At 40.4% G+C, this 22114-nt stretch overlaps 1 protein-coding gene across 1 annotated transcript in view; it reads right to left on the bottom strand.

Moving 5' to 3' along the window:
- Positions 1-507: 507 nt before the first annotated feature.
- Positions 508-22114, bottom strand: part of SPATA48 (spermatogenesis associated 48) — a 52701-nt gene continuing 31094 nt past the window's right edge. Inside the window, exons 6-9 of the mRNA XM_046669111.1 lie at positions 19530-19571; positions 18037-18135; positions 5551-5658; positions 508-631 (exon numbers count right to left, since the gene is read on the bottom strand). Of these exons, the coding sequence (XP_046525067.1) occupies positions 508-631; positions 5551-5658; positions 18037-18135; positions 19530-19571 (373 nt within the window). The remainder of the gene's footprint in view (positions 632-5550; positions 5659-18036; positions 18136-19529; positions 19572-22114) is intronic.

The raw sequence follows: 22114 nt of genomic DNA, 5'->3' as shown, positions 1-22114 counted from the left end.
GTTTTGTCCTTCTTTATGGTAGATGTTGTCCCCTATGTGATGTTGTGCCCTATGTGCAAAGAAGAATGCCATTTTCTCTCCCAGTCACTCAATTTTCCCATTGACAACATATAGGTTTTTGACCAGATACTCTGTGATCATAAAATCTGTGATCTACTCTAGACAGTTATAATCCCTGCCTTAACATGGTCAAGACATGAAACCTCTAGGTAGACCTGGCATTCCTACTCTAAAGAGAAATCTTCTAAAATAAAACCCCTGCTACTGGTGGTTTCCAGGAAATCTTGGCTGCCATCATGGAATGGTGGCATTCCAGGACCAGGTCAGGTGAGTGACTGAGGCTGGGGTTCAAAACAATCTGCCTCAGGCAGAAAAGAGCCCCAGACCTCATCTGACTTCTACGGACAAACTCAGAACATGCCCAGGTCTTTTATTTCACCATTGCACCATGCACAGTGCCTCCTCCAGGCTGAGGTTTAGAAGTCTCAGTCAGAGGGCCAGCCTTCTTCAGTAGCTTACAGTTTCCTTCTCCTTCTTATTGAAGGGGTTATAGGGCTTTACAGTCGTGACCATTCGAGACAATGGTGCCTGGTGACGGAAGAGGTCAACTTCCATTTCTTTTCGTAAGACACTGTAACAGAGTGGAGGGGGAAAAAGGACACATAAAATAAGGATAAACACATAACCTCATTTATTTTCCAACTAATGATACACATGTACAGGAGACAGAAAGGGAGGGAGGGAGGGGGAACCCAGAAAGAGAGACTGAGAATGATTAATTGTGTGAATTGTTTCATTTATTTGCATTCAGGCTCATTTATCGCATTATGTACATTATATTGACATAAATTTCATTGATTGAAAATCTACTCTGTGCCTATAATTACAGTAGGTGCTAAGAAGACAGAAAATACAGCTGAAAAGACTTGAGGCTGTAGAGAGGCAGCTGAATAACCAAATGGTTACCACCCAAAGTCTCTGTGTGGCGGGGCCCGGACATGAAGGAGCACAGAGGCAGAGTCATCTCTCTGGGCTGGGGAAGGACATCTGCCCAGAGCCTGTGTCAGGGAGGAGTTAGGGGTATAATGGTGAAAGCAAGATGGCGCAGGCAAAGGGAGGGGTGCAGGGAGACATAGAGGTGGGAGGGCACCAGGCGTGTTGGGGGAGCCCTGACAGGGAGAGTGCAAGAAGGGTGGGACTGGGACAGGCCATGTGCAGGGCTGAGAGCAGATTTTGCCCCACTAGTAGGGTTAAGCTGACTGCTCTCACAGGATGCCCCTAACCTGATGTGTCTTGGTTTGCTCATTTATCCAGTGGGAATAATATCCTACCAAGTTTTTTGTGAGAAATAAAAGAAAGAAAATAACCATGAAAGTGTAGAACACTATGCAAATAATGCTTTCCCAGCTGCATCTATGTCCAGAGGTGGCATCCCAGCATGGACACACGTCATGCCAACTGTGTTGAACAACCGCAGACAGCCTGTAGCAATTTTACCGTGAATTTTGAATCACACACACACAATGCGATGTTCATATGTGGCAGAAGTGACAGAGCACACAGCAAGTGAATCTAAAGTGGCTTTGTTTTCATGCTATGATTATCATGAAGTCATAATTTTTTTATTATGTTGTGGGAAACAGTCATTGAAGTGAGAACTCAAGTGAAGGTTGCATTCTGGTGTGGGGGAATGCGCAAGAAACACTGGACTGTAATGGAAAACAGGAGTCATGAGAAGCACTTGTGCTTGCATTCCCTCACTCATGAATTTGTAGATTCACAACATCCCTTCTGATCTACCTCCTGCACTCCCCATCTCCTCACTTCAAATCCCTTCCAATAATCCCTTTCCTCACTAGTCTGCATCTCAACTCAATATCAGTCCTAAGGCACTGCTGGTGTCCTGTACACCTCGCTCAAAATGTGTTATGGATACCACATGGCCCTCAGACCCTTGGCACTGACATCCAAGGCCTGAACAACTTGACCTCAGACCACCACTGCAGCCTATCAACCACCAAGATCTGTGGCAAGTGCACTGTTCCCACTCTCACTTCGCATGAAGAGGATTCAACAGTCCCTTCTCTCCTGGTGGCCAGATCAGTGCAGGATCTGGCAGGCAGGAACCTCTCATTTCAACTGGTGGCATCAGAATTTAGACTGCTGGGGGTTGAAGAGAGAGAGGGCTGGAAGGACACCAAGAGTGGTTGTTTCCTTTTGAAAGAAGCTTAGAAGCGAAAAGAAAGAGAGGAGAGAAACCAGAGGGCAGCTCAGAGGCAAACACATTTGCTTTCTACATAGGGAGGCCCGCAGGCGTCTTCACATGCAAGCAGGCAGGTAGCGGGAGCTCAGAGGGAAGGATGAAACTTTTAGAACTTTTTAGAATCTTTTAGAAGAGTGAGAACTTACCTTTCCTGGAGAAAGGAAACAGAAGCAGCAGTGGAAGTGGGGATTCTGATGGGGAGCTGGGGGATGAAGGAGAGGGGGCCCTGGAGTACTTGGCTGGTCTGTCTGGTAAGCACAGTGAGAGGGACCTGGGGGAGGGAGTCGGGCTGCAGGCAGAGAGAAGTGTGAATGTGGCCACCACGGGGAATGTACAGGCTCTTAATAGAAGAGGGATGTATCACACAGAAGCAGTGATGGTGAATATCAGAGCCTGAGATCCAGGAGTGCCCAGGGCATGCCAGTGTGAAGATGGCTTCTTAGAAACAACAGGAAAAATTGCATCAGATCAGACAGACATGATCAGGAGGAAGTTAGATCACTAAGTTCTCATGATACTCGTTAGAGAAAGACCTAGACTCCCACTTTCACTGGAAATATTTAGTAAAAAAACATTAAATATAGTCTCACAAAAAATCAGAGGCTCTGCTTCATGATGGTGCCCCCGATCGCTGGCCTTCCTGCTGCAGGGTGCCGTCCTTCTGTGAGCAGAGTGCTGTTTAAAATCTCAACGCCTCACTGTGCTTTCTCACTGCAGGGCCTCACTGCCCCTCAGATCCCATTGTTAGGGGTGAACGGAGGGGTGGAGATCTGGGCACCCGGCCCAACACAAGTCTATCCCTTATTTGTGGGTGACACTTTCCTGCCACTGTCTGTTTTTCCAGAGCCTATGTGCCCCTTGAGAATAAGAACCCCAGAGAAGCTACCTCAGAGGTTTCTCAGTCCCCACTCTGGGACAGCAGAAGATAGCTGTGTGTGCAGTGTGTGTGAGTAAGTGTGAGGGCTGCCCAGGAGTCGATAGTGGGCATGAATCTGGACCTCAGCATGTGGCCAAAAGATTCAAGTTCTTTTCTCAGGTAGTAACAGTAGTAACAGCAATCACAGCAGTAACAGTAGTAATAGTAGCAGTAACAGTGGAGGATAGTTTTCCACTTAGAAATAAAGATGTCTCTGAGCAGCATTGGGAGTATTGGATAGCTAGATCACCCGGCTGTGGAAGACTGATGGACTAACAGGATGTCACGGATGAGGTCTGGGATCCTCGGGGTGAGAAGATGGATTGTGAATGAAAAAGCCGAGGGATCAGAAATGTCTGCATTTGCCCTGAGAAAACATCTTTGAGTTGGGGCTTCTCCTCAATCATTAACCATCCAGACACAGTATTATCCTACCTCTTTCTAGACAGTAAGTCTAAACAACAGATAGAAGGATGCATTTAATTTTGACATTGTTTCTTTAGGTCCTTCATATGAAATAAAATACATAAATTGTCTAAATGTCTACCAGTGCCGCCTTTGCAAATGGATTTGTGACATTTGAAAATGTGTCTTGAGAGAAAACTGATTGAACGCAAAATATTGGCTTAGAAAGCCAATGACCTCCTTTTAAAATGTTTCTCATCAGATGGCCTAGAGATTCTAGACATTTCTCAAACCCAAAACTTAGATCAGCTGACGAAGCCCTCTGTCAGCAGGCGCCGTCCCTCTCCCTTTGTCATGGCCCGTGGAACTAGGCGTGTGGAATGATTCAGGGTTCTCTGTTCACTGCGGCCTTCCCCCGAGACTCCATGATCGCGTGATGAGGGGCTTCTTGCTGTGGGCTTCCTGCCCACACGCAGCCCCGCCCTCAAATATCTATGACACCAAGTCCCACTCCTCCAGGGGTCACCACATGAACCACTTCCTCTGCAAAGTCTCCTTTAGTGCCCCGACACAGATGCCCTGGTGTCTTGTGTATGCCTCGGTTTCCTTATCTGAAAATGGAAAAGCAAGAGTACCCTCCTCACAGGGTTACTGGGTTGGTGAAACGGGTTAGTGCATACAAAGTTCTTCCAGGGCCTGGCGTACAGGAAGCACTTGGCCATGTCAGCAACCGTTATCACGCTGACGCTTGTCATCCTCTACTATAGTTGTTTATTTCTTGCTCACTGCTAGACTGCGAGCCTCTTGAAAACTGGGTCTAAATCTTATGAATTCCTGGAGCACAGTAAACATTTGTTGACCCAATGAAAGAACAACAAACGTGTGAATGAAAGAGAGAAAGAACAGCTATGTGAACAGCAAACCATGGCCCGAGGATCCCTTCACAGTCGCTGCCTTTTGGAATGTTTAAGTCCTTTGGGGCAGGAGCGGGGACTCCATCTGAAGGTCACCTCCTCCAAAAGCCCTCCCTGACTATCTAGCTACAGCAGTGCCCTGCCCAGGCACTCTGTACCACATCACCTTGCCTGTTCTTCACAGTGCCTATTATTCTCCAAAATCATTTTATTTCTTCTTTGCTGTTTGTCTTTCCCACCAGAATGTAAGCTCCTAAGAGCCGGGATCTTCTCTGTTCAGCTCTGTGTACTCAGTGCCTTGAACAGTGCCTGGCCTGGTGTGGATGCTCAATAAATGTTTGATAAACGAACGGATTCTCTACCGAAGGAGAAAGGCACCATTTTGGGGAGCACTGCCCTCTCTCTTCCCAGACACACACCAACCTACCAAGATAGTTTATCTATTTGCACGGGGCCAGCATCTGGACCTGGTTAACACTGTATTTGCATTTTCAAAACTGTGTCATCTTATTTGCAAGGCCAGGACTTCTATCAAATGCTTTCAAATTTGAGTTATAATGAGCAATAATGTGCTGCTTCTCACTAGCAGCTTCAAATAATGGAGGCTGCAATAACCTTCCACCTAATAGCTCCTGTTTTCAATTTACAAAATGGTGTTTAAAAATATATATGACTTTCAACAGAATGTTGTCTTTTGTGAAAAATAAGGTGATTGTTCATAAGAAGTAAACGCATGTCTCATGTAGTATGTTCCACACATCCACACATGTTCTGATGACAATACAGAAGGCTGACATATGTGCAAAGCTGTGAGTCCAAGAGGCAAAGATGCTGCTCACCTCCTGTGCTTTAAATATCTTCATATGCTCCTTTTAGCAACATCAGTGGGAAAATGAACTCTTCTGTCTTTTTGGACTTGACACCCATTTTTTTAAACAATATAAATTTACTCCTAATATTTAATCATTCTTTAATGGAATAACCATAATTAGGATCCCCCCCCCCCCCAACACTAATATCTGAGCATGTTGAGTAATAGGATTCATACTTACTGGTGCACTTCTGAATCTGGCGATGGGGTTGTTGATGGAATCTCAGAATTTGCTGGGTGGGTGGCTGTGAAATGAACCTTACCAGTGTATCCTGGAATATTTGTAGAGCTAAAGGAAAGAGGGAGAAGAAAGGAAATGAAAACACCGATTTGTGAAAGAGCACCCGAATATGAAAATATAAAGGATGTTGCAGTCTAATGGTTTTGTCCTGCATGAGGTCTGGAAACCGGGCTGCCAAACAAGAAGGGGTGCAGGCAGGAAGCACAGTGATGCAGAGAGGTGCAGATAACAGCTCTACTCAGGACTGAAGAAACTTATTTCAAGTGCATGTTTTCCTATTATTTGAATTTGCATGCCTTTTACATACACGATTCCCCGCTGAGCTCTGTTTCCTAATGAAGGCAGACACTGACTCTTTACAGAACCCTAGGCCTCTGTTCCACACATAACTGTGATACTGATTCCAATATTAGTGGACACACAACTGTGTTTTTTAAATAATATTTTTCTTGTTACCATTAATGTATTGTATTACTAATTTCACATAATTTCCTAAAATTGCACACATTTAAACAAGTATTGGCTTGTTTAGTTCAATTCCACTTACTTCTCTGCTTCTCTCATTCTATTCCCACCAATGAGAGAGGAAAAAAGAAAAACACAAGAATGAGGAGGAGAGTTTTTCCATGTGGATATGAAATCCCTCTCTCGGCAAACAAAAATTCAAAAGAAATATTTTGATTGGTAGTTCAGAGGAGTGTGAAGAGTAACTACTATTTTTGCTATTTTCATAGTATACAAATGCTTTGCATGGATTATTTCCTGTGGGAGAGGTGAGGCTGGACCAGGGTCAGTCCTGTGTGCTGCTTAGGACATGTGGCCTTAACCTAAAGAGCTTGAGAAAATATAAGATTTAAACTTTATTTCAAAGATAAAGAATATACTATATGCAAATCATGAGGCCCACTCAACAAATACATCATCTTTGTGGAATTCAGCTCTTAGGATCCCTTCAGTGCCACAGCCTCAGCTTATTGTGCCTGCTTTGGTGGGAGGAAGAGAAACAATGCCATCATTACGTGCCCGTAGCAAGGAAAAGGTCAGACGTCAGTTTGCTACTTTCACTCACTCAGTGGTTGGCGCTTCCATCCCTGGGCCTTTCTCTGAGGGCATGACATCCCTTTGGCATGGTTCCTTATTCTAGTTGATGCACAGACCAAATGCAACATGGCAGTAACATCCACACCCTTGTCAAAGGTGAAGGAATGATTCCTCTGTGGATCTCTTGGTTATATCCATGTCCTTTCCACACAGCCAACAAGCCAAAGAAAACCTCCAGGAACCATTTACCTTAGGAGTAAGTTTTGAAATGTGGAGCTCCAGGGAGGTTGCTCCTTACAGTGTCAGGTGATGAGGCAGACAGAAGAGAAAGGTAGTGTGTGCTCAAGGGTTAGGACTCAACTTTGGACCCCAGGACTCTGCTCATCAGCCCTCAAATCTGGATGGTTGACGTAATCTCTCAGAGCCTTATTGCTTCAGCTATGAAAGGGGGTCTTAATACTAACCTCAAGGACATGCTTGAGAGTAAAGTGCAATTCTGCCTGTGAAAATGTCTCGTGGAAAAAAGGTAGTGGTTCGTATTGTAACCAGTTGGTGTCCTTCCATGCACTGATTATGTGTTGGTATCAGAATGTTAGAGAACAAAGTATGTATCAGGCAGGAATTGCACTAATAAACTTCATACGTCTCTTCCCAGTGCATCATTCTATGACTCTATAGGTGATGACTTCACGGCTGGCAGGCAATAAAATCAGGGTCACCTGACGCTAACAAAGTGAAGGGAGATTACATCAAGGGCAACAGCAGAACAAATAGTACAAGTTAACGGATCTCGTGAGACTAGGAAAATGAGGCAGCTAAACAGTAGGGGAAGCCCACCACACCGGGAGCGGGCCTCTCTTACCAGCCTGACTCAACCCCTGAACCAACTCTGAGACTTTACTCAAGTGAGGAAAGCCCTCTGGGCCTCAGTTCAGTCAAGTGTAGCAGGGAGAGAACACCACCACCCTCGCAGGGGCCCTCCCGGGGTTAAGCGAATGTGAAAGCAGCCAGCAAATCTTTAGCACTGAGTAGGAGCTCAATTAATTTTAGTTGAAATGCGAGATTTTACAAAATAGGAGCCCAGTAGGTGGAGAATGCAAAGTTTTTCGAGCACGGGTGGCTGTAAAGATAAGACAGTGCTTTCCAAAGTTGTTGCCTACTGAAAATTCATGGGGATTTTTAAAAGGTACCCAAGCCTGACTCCTACCCCCAGATATTCTGATTTAATTGGTCAGCAGTGTGACCTGGGAACTGGGGTTTTCAAAGCCCTCCAGGTAATTCTAGTGTGCCACAAAGTTTGGAAGTCTCTGTCTTAGAGATCCATTTTCAGGTTTGTTGGAGGGACCTGGGTGAGTAAACTAGTGTTGCCAAATTCCAGGCAGTGCCATTTAGGATTTCTTGGAATTTTCTTGAAGGAGTGTAGCCGTATGTCAGTGAGGTAACAAAAAATGGGGCAAAATTATTCATGTGTATGTCTCTCCCCTAAACATTCACTGAAGCTTCCATGCATGTTACAAAGGAAATCCCCTTCCTCTGTGTGAGAGGTTTTTTCCACTGCCCCTAAAACACCTGCAGAATTAAAATGCCTCTAAAGTCATAGCCTTCCATTAGAGCAGTTAAGAAGTCAAAGATGGAAGCAAGCAATTTGTCAATCACAAGAAAGGCTGGATATGAAACATCATACAGCTATACGTGCCTTGTAGCATAGAGGTAATGGATGTTAAATGGTATTATTCATTACATTATAATAACGATGTTATATTGTATTACATCCTATCTAATAATAACAAACCATGAACAAGTACTGAATTAAAGATAAGATGCTTATGCTTGAGAATTCAGTTGCATAATAAACTGCCAACTATTTGAAAATGAAAGTCCTCGCCCAGGCTGCTTCTAAATCCATTCCATTTAGCCCTTTTGCAGGGGTATCACAAGCGGAGCTTTTCCATCTTAAGCGCAACAAGTTGGCCTTACATGAAGAAAGTAGTCTGTGGGGGGCAGCCTACAGACCTGCGGCTGAAAGCGGACATTATCTTTCAGATGGGGAAACAAAGGTATTGAAGATACTGAAACGGACAGACTTTAAAATAGATTTCAGATTAGTTGCATGTTCAAAGGCGACCTCCCTCATTTGAGGAGGGCAGACACAGGCAGGAGCCCATTTAAAAATGAGAGACGTTTTGATTTTTGTCTTTGCTCCATAGCGTCTAGTCCTTTGAACACCTTCTTTTCTAACCTGACTCCCAAAATAAGCCTGGTTTTGATCACTAATGGGTAAAGTTGAATAAATTATTGCCTAAGTTTACAACTAATTGGTTTTGTTCAACAAAGCATAATAAAATAGAAATTAAATAACTTTAGAAAATAGAAAGTTTAGTAAATCAGTTAGCAAAAGGGAGCACAGATGGTGTGTAATTAAAAGCTGAATAGAAAATAAAGAAAAAGTGGAAAAAGCTATGTTATAGGTAGAGTATATGTAATGTGTACGTGGATTAGAACTTCACTGTGCACATAGCCTCTCTCTCTGTACTATGGGCTACATCCCGGGCACCCTTTTATTTGCTTGCATGAATTGACTTATCTAATTCTCGCAATAACCTGTGTCATAGGTCTTATTATCATGCCCATTTTATAGGCGCAAGAACTGAGGCAGAGACAGTCTACATAACATGCCCAAAGCCAACCAAGCTGGCAAGTGGCAGAACTGACCCCAACTCAGAAGGCCTGGATGGGAAATGCCCCTTGTGCGCACACACTCAGGGCTTCCAGCCTAGCCAGGAGAGATTTGCTAGGTCAGAGCAGACAGCATTTATTCAGAGTGTGGGTATAAGTGCCGGTTCAAGTCAATTTGACCATCTTTTATTGAGAGCTATGCTGTGGGAGGTACAGATTTAGGCAGAAATCAAGCAGGCCTGGCTCCTGACAGCTTTCACATTAATAAGCAACTTCAGAGAAAATGTACGTCTAGAAGTTTAAAGAACCCAAATGGGGCAAACACCATCAATGCAAAGTAAGAGAGGGAGCGTGTAAGAGGAGTACAGAAAGAGGTGTGGGGTCACAGTGTCAGAGCAGCTGGCATTTAACTCTAGGGCTGCCCCTAACAGCCAAGTGACCTTAAACGCAGAATTGAAGTTTCTGAGCCACACTCTGCCCACAGTCAGAGGGACTGTAGCTCCCTTGCAAAGGGCTAGGGGCAATGTTACCTGGGTACAGTGCTGGCATAGTGCAGGTGCGGTGGGAGGGGAAGCAGGACTGGGAGGGTGGGAAGAAAGCAGAGGGAGATGCAGCAGAGGGGCAAGGCTGGGCCTTCTGGGGTGACTGAGAGAAGAGGTCATACAGGAAGCTCTGAGGGTGGGGCGCTGCTGGGAGGGAAAGCACGGAAGGCTGGTGAGCTTTGATTTGTTTGCTTTAATGTTCAATGAGAAATCCAAGTAAGATCAGAATCATTCTTGTCACTGGACTGTGTTTCTCTGAGTGTGATAAGATGCTGTAGCCCCCAGATTTGTTCAGGAATTATAGCTTTAATATTATCATCATCATCTAGTGGATAGATTTTCTCTTCCTGTGTTAGAAACTTCACCTCTTCCATTTAGAAGGGGATATAGAAATAACCCAAAGCCTTCATATTAGAGTGGGGCTGAAGCCCCAGGAAGCACTTAGCCACCAGAGGCAGAGGGCATGTCCCTGTGGGTTCAGGGCGAGTTTGCCTGGGGATTAGGAGACTGCTCTCTTAGCCACTCACGAAATGAGTGATCTGGGGCTCTTTATATCATTTGCTCTGCCCTCAGCCTCCTCATCTGTAAAATGGGGATGGAACCTGTTCCCGCACCTCTGGCCTCATTGCACTATTTTGAAAAACAAATGAGAGAGTAGATGTGAAAGTTCTCTGAAAAGGCAGAAGTGTCAGGCTAATGTAAGGAACTGCTATTCATAGCCTCATTCTTTAATCTGGGCTGTGGTAAGATTTTTTTTTTTTAAGGTGCAACACACACTGGGGACTGGCAGGAAGGCCCCCCTCCCTCCATCTCAGATCTTGACCAGCATCCGCCTGGGGGTCCATTTTGGACAATCACTCATTCTCACAAGTGCTTCATCACAGAGGTGACTGAGTTAAAGTCACAGTAAATATGAAACCCTGTGAAGTACTGAAATAAAAGATGACAACCTAGTGGGAGACAGCACAGCGGAGGTGTCTGGCTGTTTGGGAAAACAGGCAAATGGTGTCTGGAAAGCACCAGGCTTGGGGTCAGAAGGCTCGGGCTCTCGGCCAGCTTCCACTTCAGTCTGCCCTGTCGCTCTGCGTGTGCCTCTCCTTCTCCGAGCCTCAGTTTCCTCGTTGGTAAAACAAGGAGCTGGACCAGGTGAGATGCACACACATAAGATCTCACAAAGTTCCAACAGTTAGTTCATCACAAAGGAAAACGCTCTTCCAGCAGCTCACTCCATTTTCTTAGGAAAGGGCAGGATTGTATGCTTTCAGACCCTGCTTTGCACAGATCTGCCGTTACATCTCATTCCATAGCCAGATGCTTTGCACAGATGACTCACGAATGCAAAGCATTTGAAACTACGTGGAAATACAAAATAATTACTAAGAGAACACAAACTTCTCTTCAACCTTGTTCATTAAACTCTTGCAAAGATTATGGCTCCTATATTCAAGAGAAGTATAGAAAATCAGATTTGGAAAGAAAAAGGGGGCATCTGTATATTAATTTTACCTTAACTTTTTGCTTGACACAGATTGTAAGTGAGAAGTGACTTTGTATCATTTTTTAAAAATTCCTAAGCAGTATCCTGATCCAGCTAACAATAAGTATTTGTTGAAGGTACAAACAAAAGCTGTTTAACTGTAGTTCAAGGATTCCTGTTGAACGCAATGGGTACTCCTCCTGGTAGGAACTAGTAGACTAGTTCCTAAACTAGTCACGTTAGAAGTTAGGAACTGCAGTGGAAACGGCATTAATATTTTGAGTTCCTTAACTTTAAATATTTTTTAGCAACTGGACTAGCCTACCAACTTAGAAAATATTTTAATTTTAATGACAAAACTTGTACAAGAATTCTGTTTTTAGGGATTTGTTCTACAGAAATGCATGTATAACTATGCAAAGATATATGTAGAGATTTTTTATTGCAGTATTGTTTACGACAGAAAAAAAATGTAGTAATTACTTGGCCTATGTAAACTATAATATAGCCTTGTAGTGGAATATCATGCAGCCATTAAAATATTTTAATAGCCCTACATAGTGTCAGGAAAAATGTCTATTGCATTTTTAACCTTACACACACACCACCCCCCATATATGCATGCACGCGTAACAGTATACATGTACCTATACATTGCAGACATTCACGTGTGCTTGGAGAAAAAGACTAAAAAATAGATATTGGGATTGAAAATGGAAGAGATATTTTACTTTTTACACTTCAGAAATATTTGAATTATTTTCACAATGGGAAAAAAAGATGTTTGCTGAGCTTTAATGCTAGCGTTGAAGGTGAGCACAGGCATTGAGCACATACAGTGGTTCCACTGTAAACTTATACAAAAGTTCTAGAAAATGATTTAGCAATATGCACAAGAACATTTATATATTTTGACCCCATAATCCATTTGCAGGAATCTCCTTTAAGTAAATAATTCCAAATGATGAAAAACATTCATATAAAAAGTGTTTGATAGCATTATTTACCATAACAAAAAAATGGAAAGAATCTACATGGATAATCTAAATGAACTAGTCAATGACAGCACATCTACAAAAATAAAAATTATGATGAGTTTATGATAACATGTACCCATGATGATGTTGTAATATTCAGGTGGTAAAAATTATTTATGTGATACGAGCATAGTGATATAAATATACAAAAGCAACACTAAAAATGTATATAACAGATGGGAAGGTGCCAAAATCTTAATGATAGTTATGTTTTTGTGGGAGAGTTTGGTTATGTTCTTATTGTGATTAATTTTTCTGTACTTTTTTCTATAGTAATCAGATTCATTTCTACAATTAAAAAAAACCCCTATTCTTTAGACTCTTAGTACAATCACTACCAATATAAAAAATACTGGGCGTGTCAGATGACTTGGTGACCAGAAAACAAAACCAATTAATGAGGGAAATTTGAAAAACATTCACCTTTTTAGGGAAATTGTGATTCCAACAACGGAACTGTCTGAACTCAAGAGTCAGTGGCCTTGACTCTGTCTGAAATATGGCTTCTTATTGAAGGGGCAGGAACAGTACGGCTCCCCAGCATGATTAAGTATCATGAATTATGAGAAGAACCCTCAAACAATGTCATATAGATATTTCTTTTTAAGAAAGTTTAAGATGAGAAACTAAAAGAAGAGCTGTATTTGCTTTAGAATATGACGATACTCTATTCCCTACTTAGCACAAAGGTAGTAAGTTTAAGTGTTTCTGGCTTTTGGACTTTATGCAAATAACATCATATTGTATTGCTTTTTAGTTCAATGAAGTGTAGAAATGACATAATATTTTGTTTCGAGATTTAAGTATATGTAATAAAACTATAAAGCAAAGCAAGCAAAGGACAGGTACAAAGTCTGAAGGTGATGACCTCTGGCTTGGGGAGGGGAATCCAAGGATGAGGCTGGGAGGAGCTCACAGGTGGCTTAAGAGTTAATTTTAGTAAATATTGTTTTTTTAGCTTGGCAGGGGACACACAGGCATTTATTCATTATTTTACTTTATGTGTTGCGTATGACTACATCTTTCTCATAATAAAAGTGGGAGGCATTTCTTTGTGTTAGAAGTTTAAGATTATACTAAAAATTGAAACCTAATCAAAAGGAGAAACTTTGCAGCCTTGGAGGCCCCCTAGTGCCCAAATCGGATAAGTACGTCTTCAATTTTTATGCGCTATCCCTTCATAATATGACTTCCTTAAAAACAGAAACTCTCAGCAAGATGAGGTAGAAAGGCATGCTCTCAAAGTTGTTAAAGTTGAATGGTATGTTTTACATCAAACTTTAAAAGTACTGCCAGACTGCTCTTCACTCTCTTTGAAGAATGACCTGAAGAATATGTTTCAATTCTTTAGCAAGAATGTTTTATAAAACATTTCAAAATTCAAACTCACATTTCAAGGGAGAAACAGCATTAAATTTTTATGTCTGCAGAATATTTTTTAAGTGATTTTCTCCCTAAGATTTTTCTTTGAAATTTTCAGAATAACTACATTTAATAGCAATAATTTCCTTGCAGAATTTATGGAAGAATCACACCAACTGATCCTTCCTCAAGGCTCAGCTCAAAGGGCCTCACCTCCAAGGCCTGGGGGTGAAAGTGCTCTTCAGAAACACTAAGCTCACTCTGCAGGAGCCTGGCCTCAGCCTGCTGTTTCTTACACCTGTTTGTGTCCAGAGCTTACTGGCCCTTCAGAATTTTAAGTAACGTGAAGGCAAAGTCTTTGTCTGTCCTATCTTTATATTACCACAGTTGTTAGCACAGACCTTGGACCATTTTAGGTACTCTTTTATCTTTTCTTTTAGTTGAATTAGACATTTAAGTGGAATAAGTTACATAACTATATTTTAAAACCAAAGCTAGTTTTGATGCATATTTTATAGCTTGGCCTAGTAGTCGAAAGAATTAGATAGTATAAATAGATAACATAAGAAAATTCAAAATATTGTAGAACATAGTATTGCATTTAACCAATAACAGAATAGGTCTGAGAACAGCTAATGTGAAATTTAACTTGTTTGTCTCATGTTTTAAAAAAATAGAAATCAATTAACATTTAAACTACTGTCCTGATTCATACTATGGCCTTGCATGAAATCTTCTGCAAGTTTGTCAGTCATTACAGAAAGTGATGGTATCACATCCATGATGTTTACCATCTCAGTGACATAAGGAAAAGAGCATAGGACTTCAACTTCCAGCAGTGTGTCCTGTGAATCATAGGGGAGTAATTTCTGAGCCTCAGTATTCCCATTGGTAAAAGCAAATGCAGGCACACCTCATAAATATTGTGGGTTTGGTTACAGACCACTGCAATAAAGCAAATATCAGAATAAAGTGAGTCACAATTTTTTTTGTTTCCCAGTGCATATACAACTTACGTTTACATTATACTGTAGTCTATTAAGTGTACAATAGCATTATGTTAAAAAATGTACATAGCTTGCATAAACACACTTTATTACTAAAAAGTGCTAACCATCATCTGAGCCTTCAGCGAGTCATAGTCTTTTTGCTGGTGGAGGGTCTTGCTTCAATGTTGATGGCTGCTGACTGATCAGGGTGGTGGTTGCTAAAGTTTGGGGTGGCTGCAGCCATTTCTTAAAATAAGACAACAATGAAGTTTGCTGCATCAATTGACTGTTCCTCTCACGAACAATTTTCCTGTAGCACACAATGCTGTTTGAAAACATTTGATCCACAGTAGAATTTTCAAAATTGGATTCAATCCTTTCAAACTCTACTTCTGCTTTATCAACTAAGTTTATGCCATATTCTAAATCCTTTGTTGGCTTTCAACATTCTTCACAGCATCTTCACTAGGAGTAGATTCTGTCCCAAGAAACCACTTTCTTTGCTCATCCATAAGAAGCAACTCCTCATCTGTTCAAGTTTGATCATGAGATTGCAGTAATTCAGTCCCATCTTCAGGCTCCACTTCTAATTCTAGTTCTCTTGCTATTTCCACCACATCTGCAGTTACTTCCTCCACTGAAGTCTTGAACCCCTCAAAGTCATCCGTGAGGATTGGAACCAACTTCTTTGAAAGTCCTATTAATGTTGATATTTTGACCTCTTCCCATGAACCATGAATGTTTTTAATGGCATCTAGAATGGTGAATCCTTTCCAGAAAGTTTTCAATTTACTTTGCCAAGATCCACCGGAGGAATCACTACCTATGGCAGCTATAGCATTATGAAATGTGTTTCTTAAATAATAAGACTTTAAAGTCGAAATTACTCCTTCATCCGTGGACTGCAGAATGGATGTTGTGTTAGCAGGCATGAAAACAACAGTAACCTCGTTGTACATCTCCTTCAGAGCTCTTGGGTGACCAGGTACATTGTCAATGAGCAGTAATATTTTGAAAAGAATCTTTTTTCCTGAGCTGTAGTTCTTAACTGTGGGCTTAAAATATTCAGTAAACCATCTTGAAAACACATGTGCTATCATCCAGGCTTTGTTTTCCATTTATAGAGCACAGGCAGAGTAGATTTAGCATAATTCTTAAGGGCCCTGGGATTTTTGGAGCGGTAAATGAGAGTTGGCTTCAATTTCAAGTTTCTAGCTGCTTTAGCCCCTAACAAGAGAGGCTGTCCTTTGAAGCTTTGAAGCCAGGCATTGACTTTTCTTCTTTAGCTATGAAAGTTTTAGGTGGCATCTTCTTGCAATATAAGGCTATTTTATCTACACTGGAAATCTGTTGTTCAGTGCAGCCACTTTCATTAGTGATCTTAACCAGATCTTCTGGATAACTTGATACAGCTTCGATATCAGCACTTGCTGCTTCACCTTGCGCTTCTGTGTTATGAAGATGACTTCTTTCCTTAAACTTTATAAATCAACCTCTGCTGGCTTCGAAGATTTTTTCTGCAGTTTCCTCACCTCTCTCAGCCTTCAGAGAATTGAAGAGAGTTAGAGGTTTGCTCTGGATTAGGCTTTGGCTTAAGAGAATGCTGTGGCTGGTTTGATCCGCTATCTAGAACACTCAAACTTTCTCTGTATCAGCAATAAGCCTGTTTCTCTTTCTTATCATTCATGTGTTCCCTGGAGTAGCACTTTTAATTTCCTTTAAGAACTTTTCCTTTGCCTTCACAACCCGGCTAACTGTTTGGCATAAGAGGCCTATCTTTCAGCATATCTCAGCTTTCCACATATCTTCTTTGCTGAGCTTAATCATTTCTAGTTTTTGATTTACAGTGAGAGACGTGCAACTCTTCCTTTCACTTGAAAACTTAGAGATTATTGTAGGATTATTTATTTGTTTATTTTTTATTGAGGTAACATTGGTTTATAATAGACAGTATGTTCTGTGATACCAGTCTCAGCAATATCTTTCTGGATATATCTCCTCAGGCAAGGGAAATAAAAGAAAAAATAAACAAATAGGACTACATCAAACTGAAAAGCTTCTGCACAGCTAAGAAAAACATCAAGAAAATGAAAAGATAACTTACCGACTGGGAGATGTTTGCAAATCATATGTCTGATAAGAGGTTAACATCCAAAATACATAAAGAACTCATACAACTCAAGACTAAAACCACAAAAAACTAAATTAAAAAGTTGGCAGAGGATCTAAAGAGATATTTTTCCAAAGAAGATATGTGGATGGCCAACAGGCACGTGAAAAGATGCTCAACATCATTAACTACCAGGAAAATGCAAATCAAAACTACAATGAGATATCACCTCACCACCTAATAATAGAATGCCTATTATTAAAAAAAGAAAAAACAAAACAAGTGTTGGAGAGGATGTGGAGAAAAGGGAACCCTTAAACACTGCTGGTGGAAAATTAAATTGGTGTAGCCACTATGGAAAACAGTATGGAGTTTCCTCAAAAAATTAAAAATAGAAATACCATATGATCCAGTTATTCCACTGTCACATTATTAATTGGTCTAGTGGCAATATTGTTGCATCGCAGGGAATAGGGAGACCCAAGGAGAGGGAGAGAGACAGGGGAACAGCCAATTGGTAGAGCAGTTAGAATACACATAACATTTATTGATTAAGTTCGCCATCTTACATGGGCATGCTTCATGGTGCCCCAACACAATTACAGTAGTAGAATCAAAGACCACTGATCACAGATCACCATAACATATGTAATAATCAAAAAGTTTGAAATATTGCGAGAATTACCAAAATGTGACACAGAGACACTAAATGAGCAAATGCTGTTGGAAAAATGGCATCATTTTGCCCGACGCAGGGTTGCCACAAAACTTCAATTTGTAAAAAGCACAATATCTGTGAAACACAATAAAGTGAAGCAATAAAATGAAGCATACCTGTATATATATTAAATATATTGTACACATATACCTATTATATATGTAACATAGAATATTAAAATGTTACCTATATTGTGCATACATGTATAATATATAATATAATGTAATGTAATATAATATAATATAATATAATATAATATAATATAATATAATATAATACAAGGTGCCCAGGTTAGTCAGTGCCCAAAACTGTAATCTCCTTTGTGACAAATTACAGCTCTTTCAAGAAACAGATACCTTTCTTCTTAAGCTATGCTCAGTAGCAGGCCATTTTTTATTTGTCCATTTATAATAAAGCCGATCACCATGTTTCATCCTTAATAAAGTAAGAGGAATAATTATGAGTGGCACTCACCAACTTGTGTTTGTATAAAGAATTTTAGAGCTCCGCGGCTTGGCTAGAGATGTGATGGGGTTGTCAATGTCATCAGCGTTTGTAGACTGCACATAACCACTGTTAGGGTGAAAAGAAAAGATGACATGTGTTTATAAGAAACATAGAAGAAATAGATAAACAGTGTCCTAAATTCCAAAGGAAATCTTATTTGCCAAAGTAGATCAAAAACCGAAAATGCAAAAAGAAAAAAATCCACGATGATGGAAAAAGTTTGCTTTAAAAAAAATAAAGGAGACTTTCCCTTTTTCAGAGTAAGAGTTGCCAGGCTCTTGTCATCTCAAGTTTTGTCCAGAGTAAGAGTAACAACTGATTTGTGTTTTTGAGCAAGGAAATAGATTGTTTCTGCAACCCTGGTACAACTCCTTCACTGGAGACTGGAAGGAGGCCTGAGGCAAGACAGATACTGGTATCTGCCAGAGCTAAGAGGGCTCCCAAGGAAATGGAAACCTGGGCAGGTGTCCAGGAATCCTGGGCAACCAGCCATGTGCCTTTGGGGGCCTAAGACAAGACTGAGTTGGTATCAGTCAGAGAGTGTCCTTGAGGCACTTCCACTCGTAGAAAGACTTATCAACTCTATTGCAGAGAAGAAGAGGCAACACTAATGGGGGTGGAAGGATCCAGACCCCTTCATTTTCTTGGATTTACTTTGTTCCAAGGTACTATGATCTGAGTGTTCCCTAAAATTCGTATATTGAAATCCTAATGCCCAAAGGTGACGGTATTAGGAGGTGGGAGGTGATTAGGCCACGAGAGTGGAGCCATCATGAATGGAATTAGTGTTCTTCTAGAAGTGACCCCACAGAGCTCCCTTGCCCCTTCCACCATGTGAGGATACAACAAGAATTCTGTGATCCAGAAGAGGGCCCTCACCCGATCATGCTGGCAGCCAGATCTCAGACTTCTAGACTCCAGAACTATGAGAAATAAAGGTCTGTTGTTTATAAACCACCCAGTCTGTGGTATTTTGTTATAACAGCTTGAGCAGACTAAGACACAAGGTTATTCTTTGATCTAAAGCAGAAAAGACCCCAAAATGGTGGATGATGCACGTCCTTGCCTTCCATGGAAAGCCAGATTTAAATTTTAAAAAGTAAGAGGATACGTTTCCTGCACTCCAGTGTCAGTGAGCACATCATATCTTCTGCATCAAGTATAAAAGGCTTTCTGGTTGACTACACTCAATATTAGTAGCATCCAAGGTATTTTATTTCATAAAATAACCAATTTGGGAAAACAGAAGAATACCACTCCCCCTTTTTTCTTTTATCAAAATCTTCAACAAACCTTTGATGAAAATTCTAACATTAAACAGACACTGTGCTAGGAAACAGAAATCCGTTAGAAAGCATGAGTTGTCTTAAAAAAGTGAATTATAAACATGAGTGAGCTGAAAATAGCTACAATTTAGATCTAAATCTAGTAATTTTAAAACATTAAGAAACATTACTTACGTATAGAGAGGAATGTATTTGCTTCTAGAACTTGGACTCACACTTAGAAAAAGAGAAAATAGGAGTGATTGAGTTACTGACATTAACTTAATAAACATCAAATTATTATAGCATTTCTCTTGTTAAATAAAGGCAAAGTCTTCAGAGATATCTTATAGGAATTGGCTTGCACAAGTTTGTAATTTTAGACAGAAATGATTTAAAGATGTAGTTTTTTTGTTTGTTTGTTCTTTTGTTTTTTTTTTTTTTTGTAGGAAGATTAGCCCTCAGCTAACTACTGCCAGTCCTCCTCTTTTTGCTGAGGAAGCCTGGCTCTGAGCTAACATCCGTGCCCATCTTCCTCTAGTTTATACGTGGGATGCCTACCACAGCATGGCCGCCAAGCGGTGCCATGTCCGCACCCGGGATCCGAACCAGCGAACCCCGGGCCGCTGAGAAGCGGAACGTGCGAACTTAACCGCTGCGCCACCGGGCCGGCACCCTAAAGATGTAGTTTTAAGTGAAAATAAAAACAGAAAATATTGACTCCAAACTCTCATGGACACTTATGTCTTTGTTGATTCCCTTTTTTTCTGTGCCCATCTTCCTCTATTTTATATATGAGACGCCTGCCACAGCATGGCTTGATAAGCAATGCGTAAGTCTGCGCCCAAGATCGGAACCTACCGAAGTGGAGTGCGTGAACTTAACCATTGTGCCACCAAGCCCCCACTGTTGACTCTCTTTTGATCTAGCTCTATTTCAAAGCCTCTCCTCTTGGGTTTTTCTTTTGCCATATATTTCTTTAGTGATTAGACATGCAATATTTGGCAAAGTTGAACCTCTCATTTTCTTAGACACAGAATTTTCACATTTAAGTGGATCTTATTGACTATCCAATATAACTCTCCATGCTAGTAATGAAGCAGCTATGGCACAAATTTCAGTAACTTTCACAAGATCACAAGGATCTTAGAGTACATTTTCCTCTGCTTTAGCCCTAGAACCAGCCATTTCTCCAAGGATCTCAAAATTTCTTTTATTGTATAATGGGGTTTAAAAACCACCATTTAGGTGCTAGATGTGCTTGTGGCTGCTGGGGTGTCCCAGTTTCTAGTCCCTTTCCGTGGAAACAGCTAGGAATATATGGATGTGTATTAACTCATGTATACCCACATACCTCTATATATTGCTGTATGTACTATGTATTTATTAAAATATACATGAGTTCATGGATATCTCCTAATCTAATCCAGCACCACAGGGCTCATTATTAGCCTTTCTCTTTCACATAATTGTAATTTCCTTCTCTGACAGTATGAAATCTGCCTCCTATTATCTACCAAAGATTTACTTTTTGGTTCAAACCTACTATACATGTTATAAGTTTTGGAATTGCCAAGTCATTTCTCTGTGAGAAACACATTTACCAACTAGAGTATAGTGCTTATACATAGTTCTTTTTGTCTTTAGTCTTACAGTATTCAGTCAAAATACTGTTCCCAAATTTATTTAGGTCCAAATTTATTTAGGGCCACTCCTTTTTTCCCCAAATCCCCCTAAGTGTACTTGTCATTTATTTGTAACACAGATTCATTTGTCACAATCTGCATTCCATCCTGGACTCCCCCGTAATTCTGGTAGATTTTTATTTACTTATTTATTTTTTACTTTGCATTCAGTAAAGCTCATTCTTATTGGTTGACAAATGCAAAGAATCATGTGGTTACCACCACAGAACGATACAGAAGAGTTCCATCATTCTAAATATTCCATTCATAGACTCTGTATTTACCCCTTTCCTCCTCCCCAACTCTTGGCAGCTGTTGATCTATTCTCATCCCTATAGTTTTACGTTTTCCAGAATGTCATACAAATGGAATCAAACAATATGTGATCTTTTGGGTCTGGCTGCTTTCATTAAGAAAAATGCATTTAGGATTTACTCATATGTTATGTGTTGCATTTGCTCTTTTTCATTGCTGAGTAGTATTCCATTGCATGAGTGTACTCTCGTATGTTTATCTAATGTAAGTTTTTCCATTCATCTGTTGAAAGATATCTTGGTTGTTTCTAGGCTTTGGAGATTATGAATAAAGCTGTAATAACATTCACAGATAGGTTTTCTTGTGAACAACATTTGCATAGAGCAAAGCTCCAGGGTGAGCGGTACCCTCACAGATTCTAAGATGTGGCAGTACTGACTAAGACATATAGCTTTTAATTCATCAGATGATTTTTCATCAAAAAAATTAATGTAATGGATCTTTATATACTGGAATAAAAATTTTATCATCTAGGTGAGCTATTCACTATTTACTGCATGATATGTAAATAAAAATATGCTAATAAAGTTTTTTCATTAGCACTGACAATATTAGGAGTTAGTATCAATAATTTACATCTTTTTTTTACAGATACTTGAATGAGATTATGAACAATTTCAGTTTACTGCGTTTACAAGAATCTTATAGTTTTGAATGTTTTAATCTTTTACTTAAATTATTACCATTCAATTTATACATTGGAATCTATTATTTATATTGAGGCGTTTTACAAATTTGTCAAAACCATCTTTTAAACAGTTTTTATCAAAAATTTCACAC

The sequence above is a fragment of the Equus quagga genome, chromosome 8, assembly GCF_021613505.1.
Source record: "Equus quagga isolate Etosha38 chromosome 8, UCLA_HA_Equagga_1.0, whole genome shotgun sequence".
Classification (NCBI taxonomy): domain Eukaryota; kingdom Metazoa; phylum Chordata; class Mammalia; order Perissodactyla; family Equidae; genus Equus; species Equus quagga.
The sequence above is the reverse complement of the archived record's forward strand: the minus strand, read 5'-3'. Positions and strand labels throughout refer to the sequence as shown.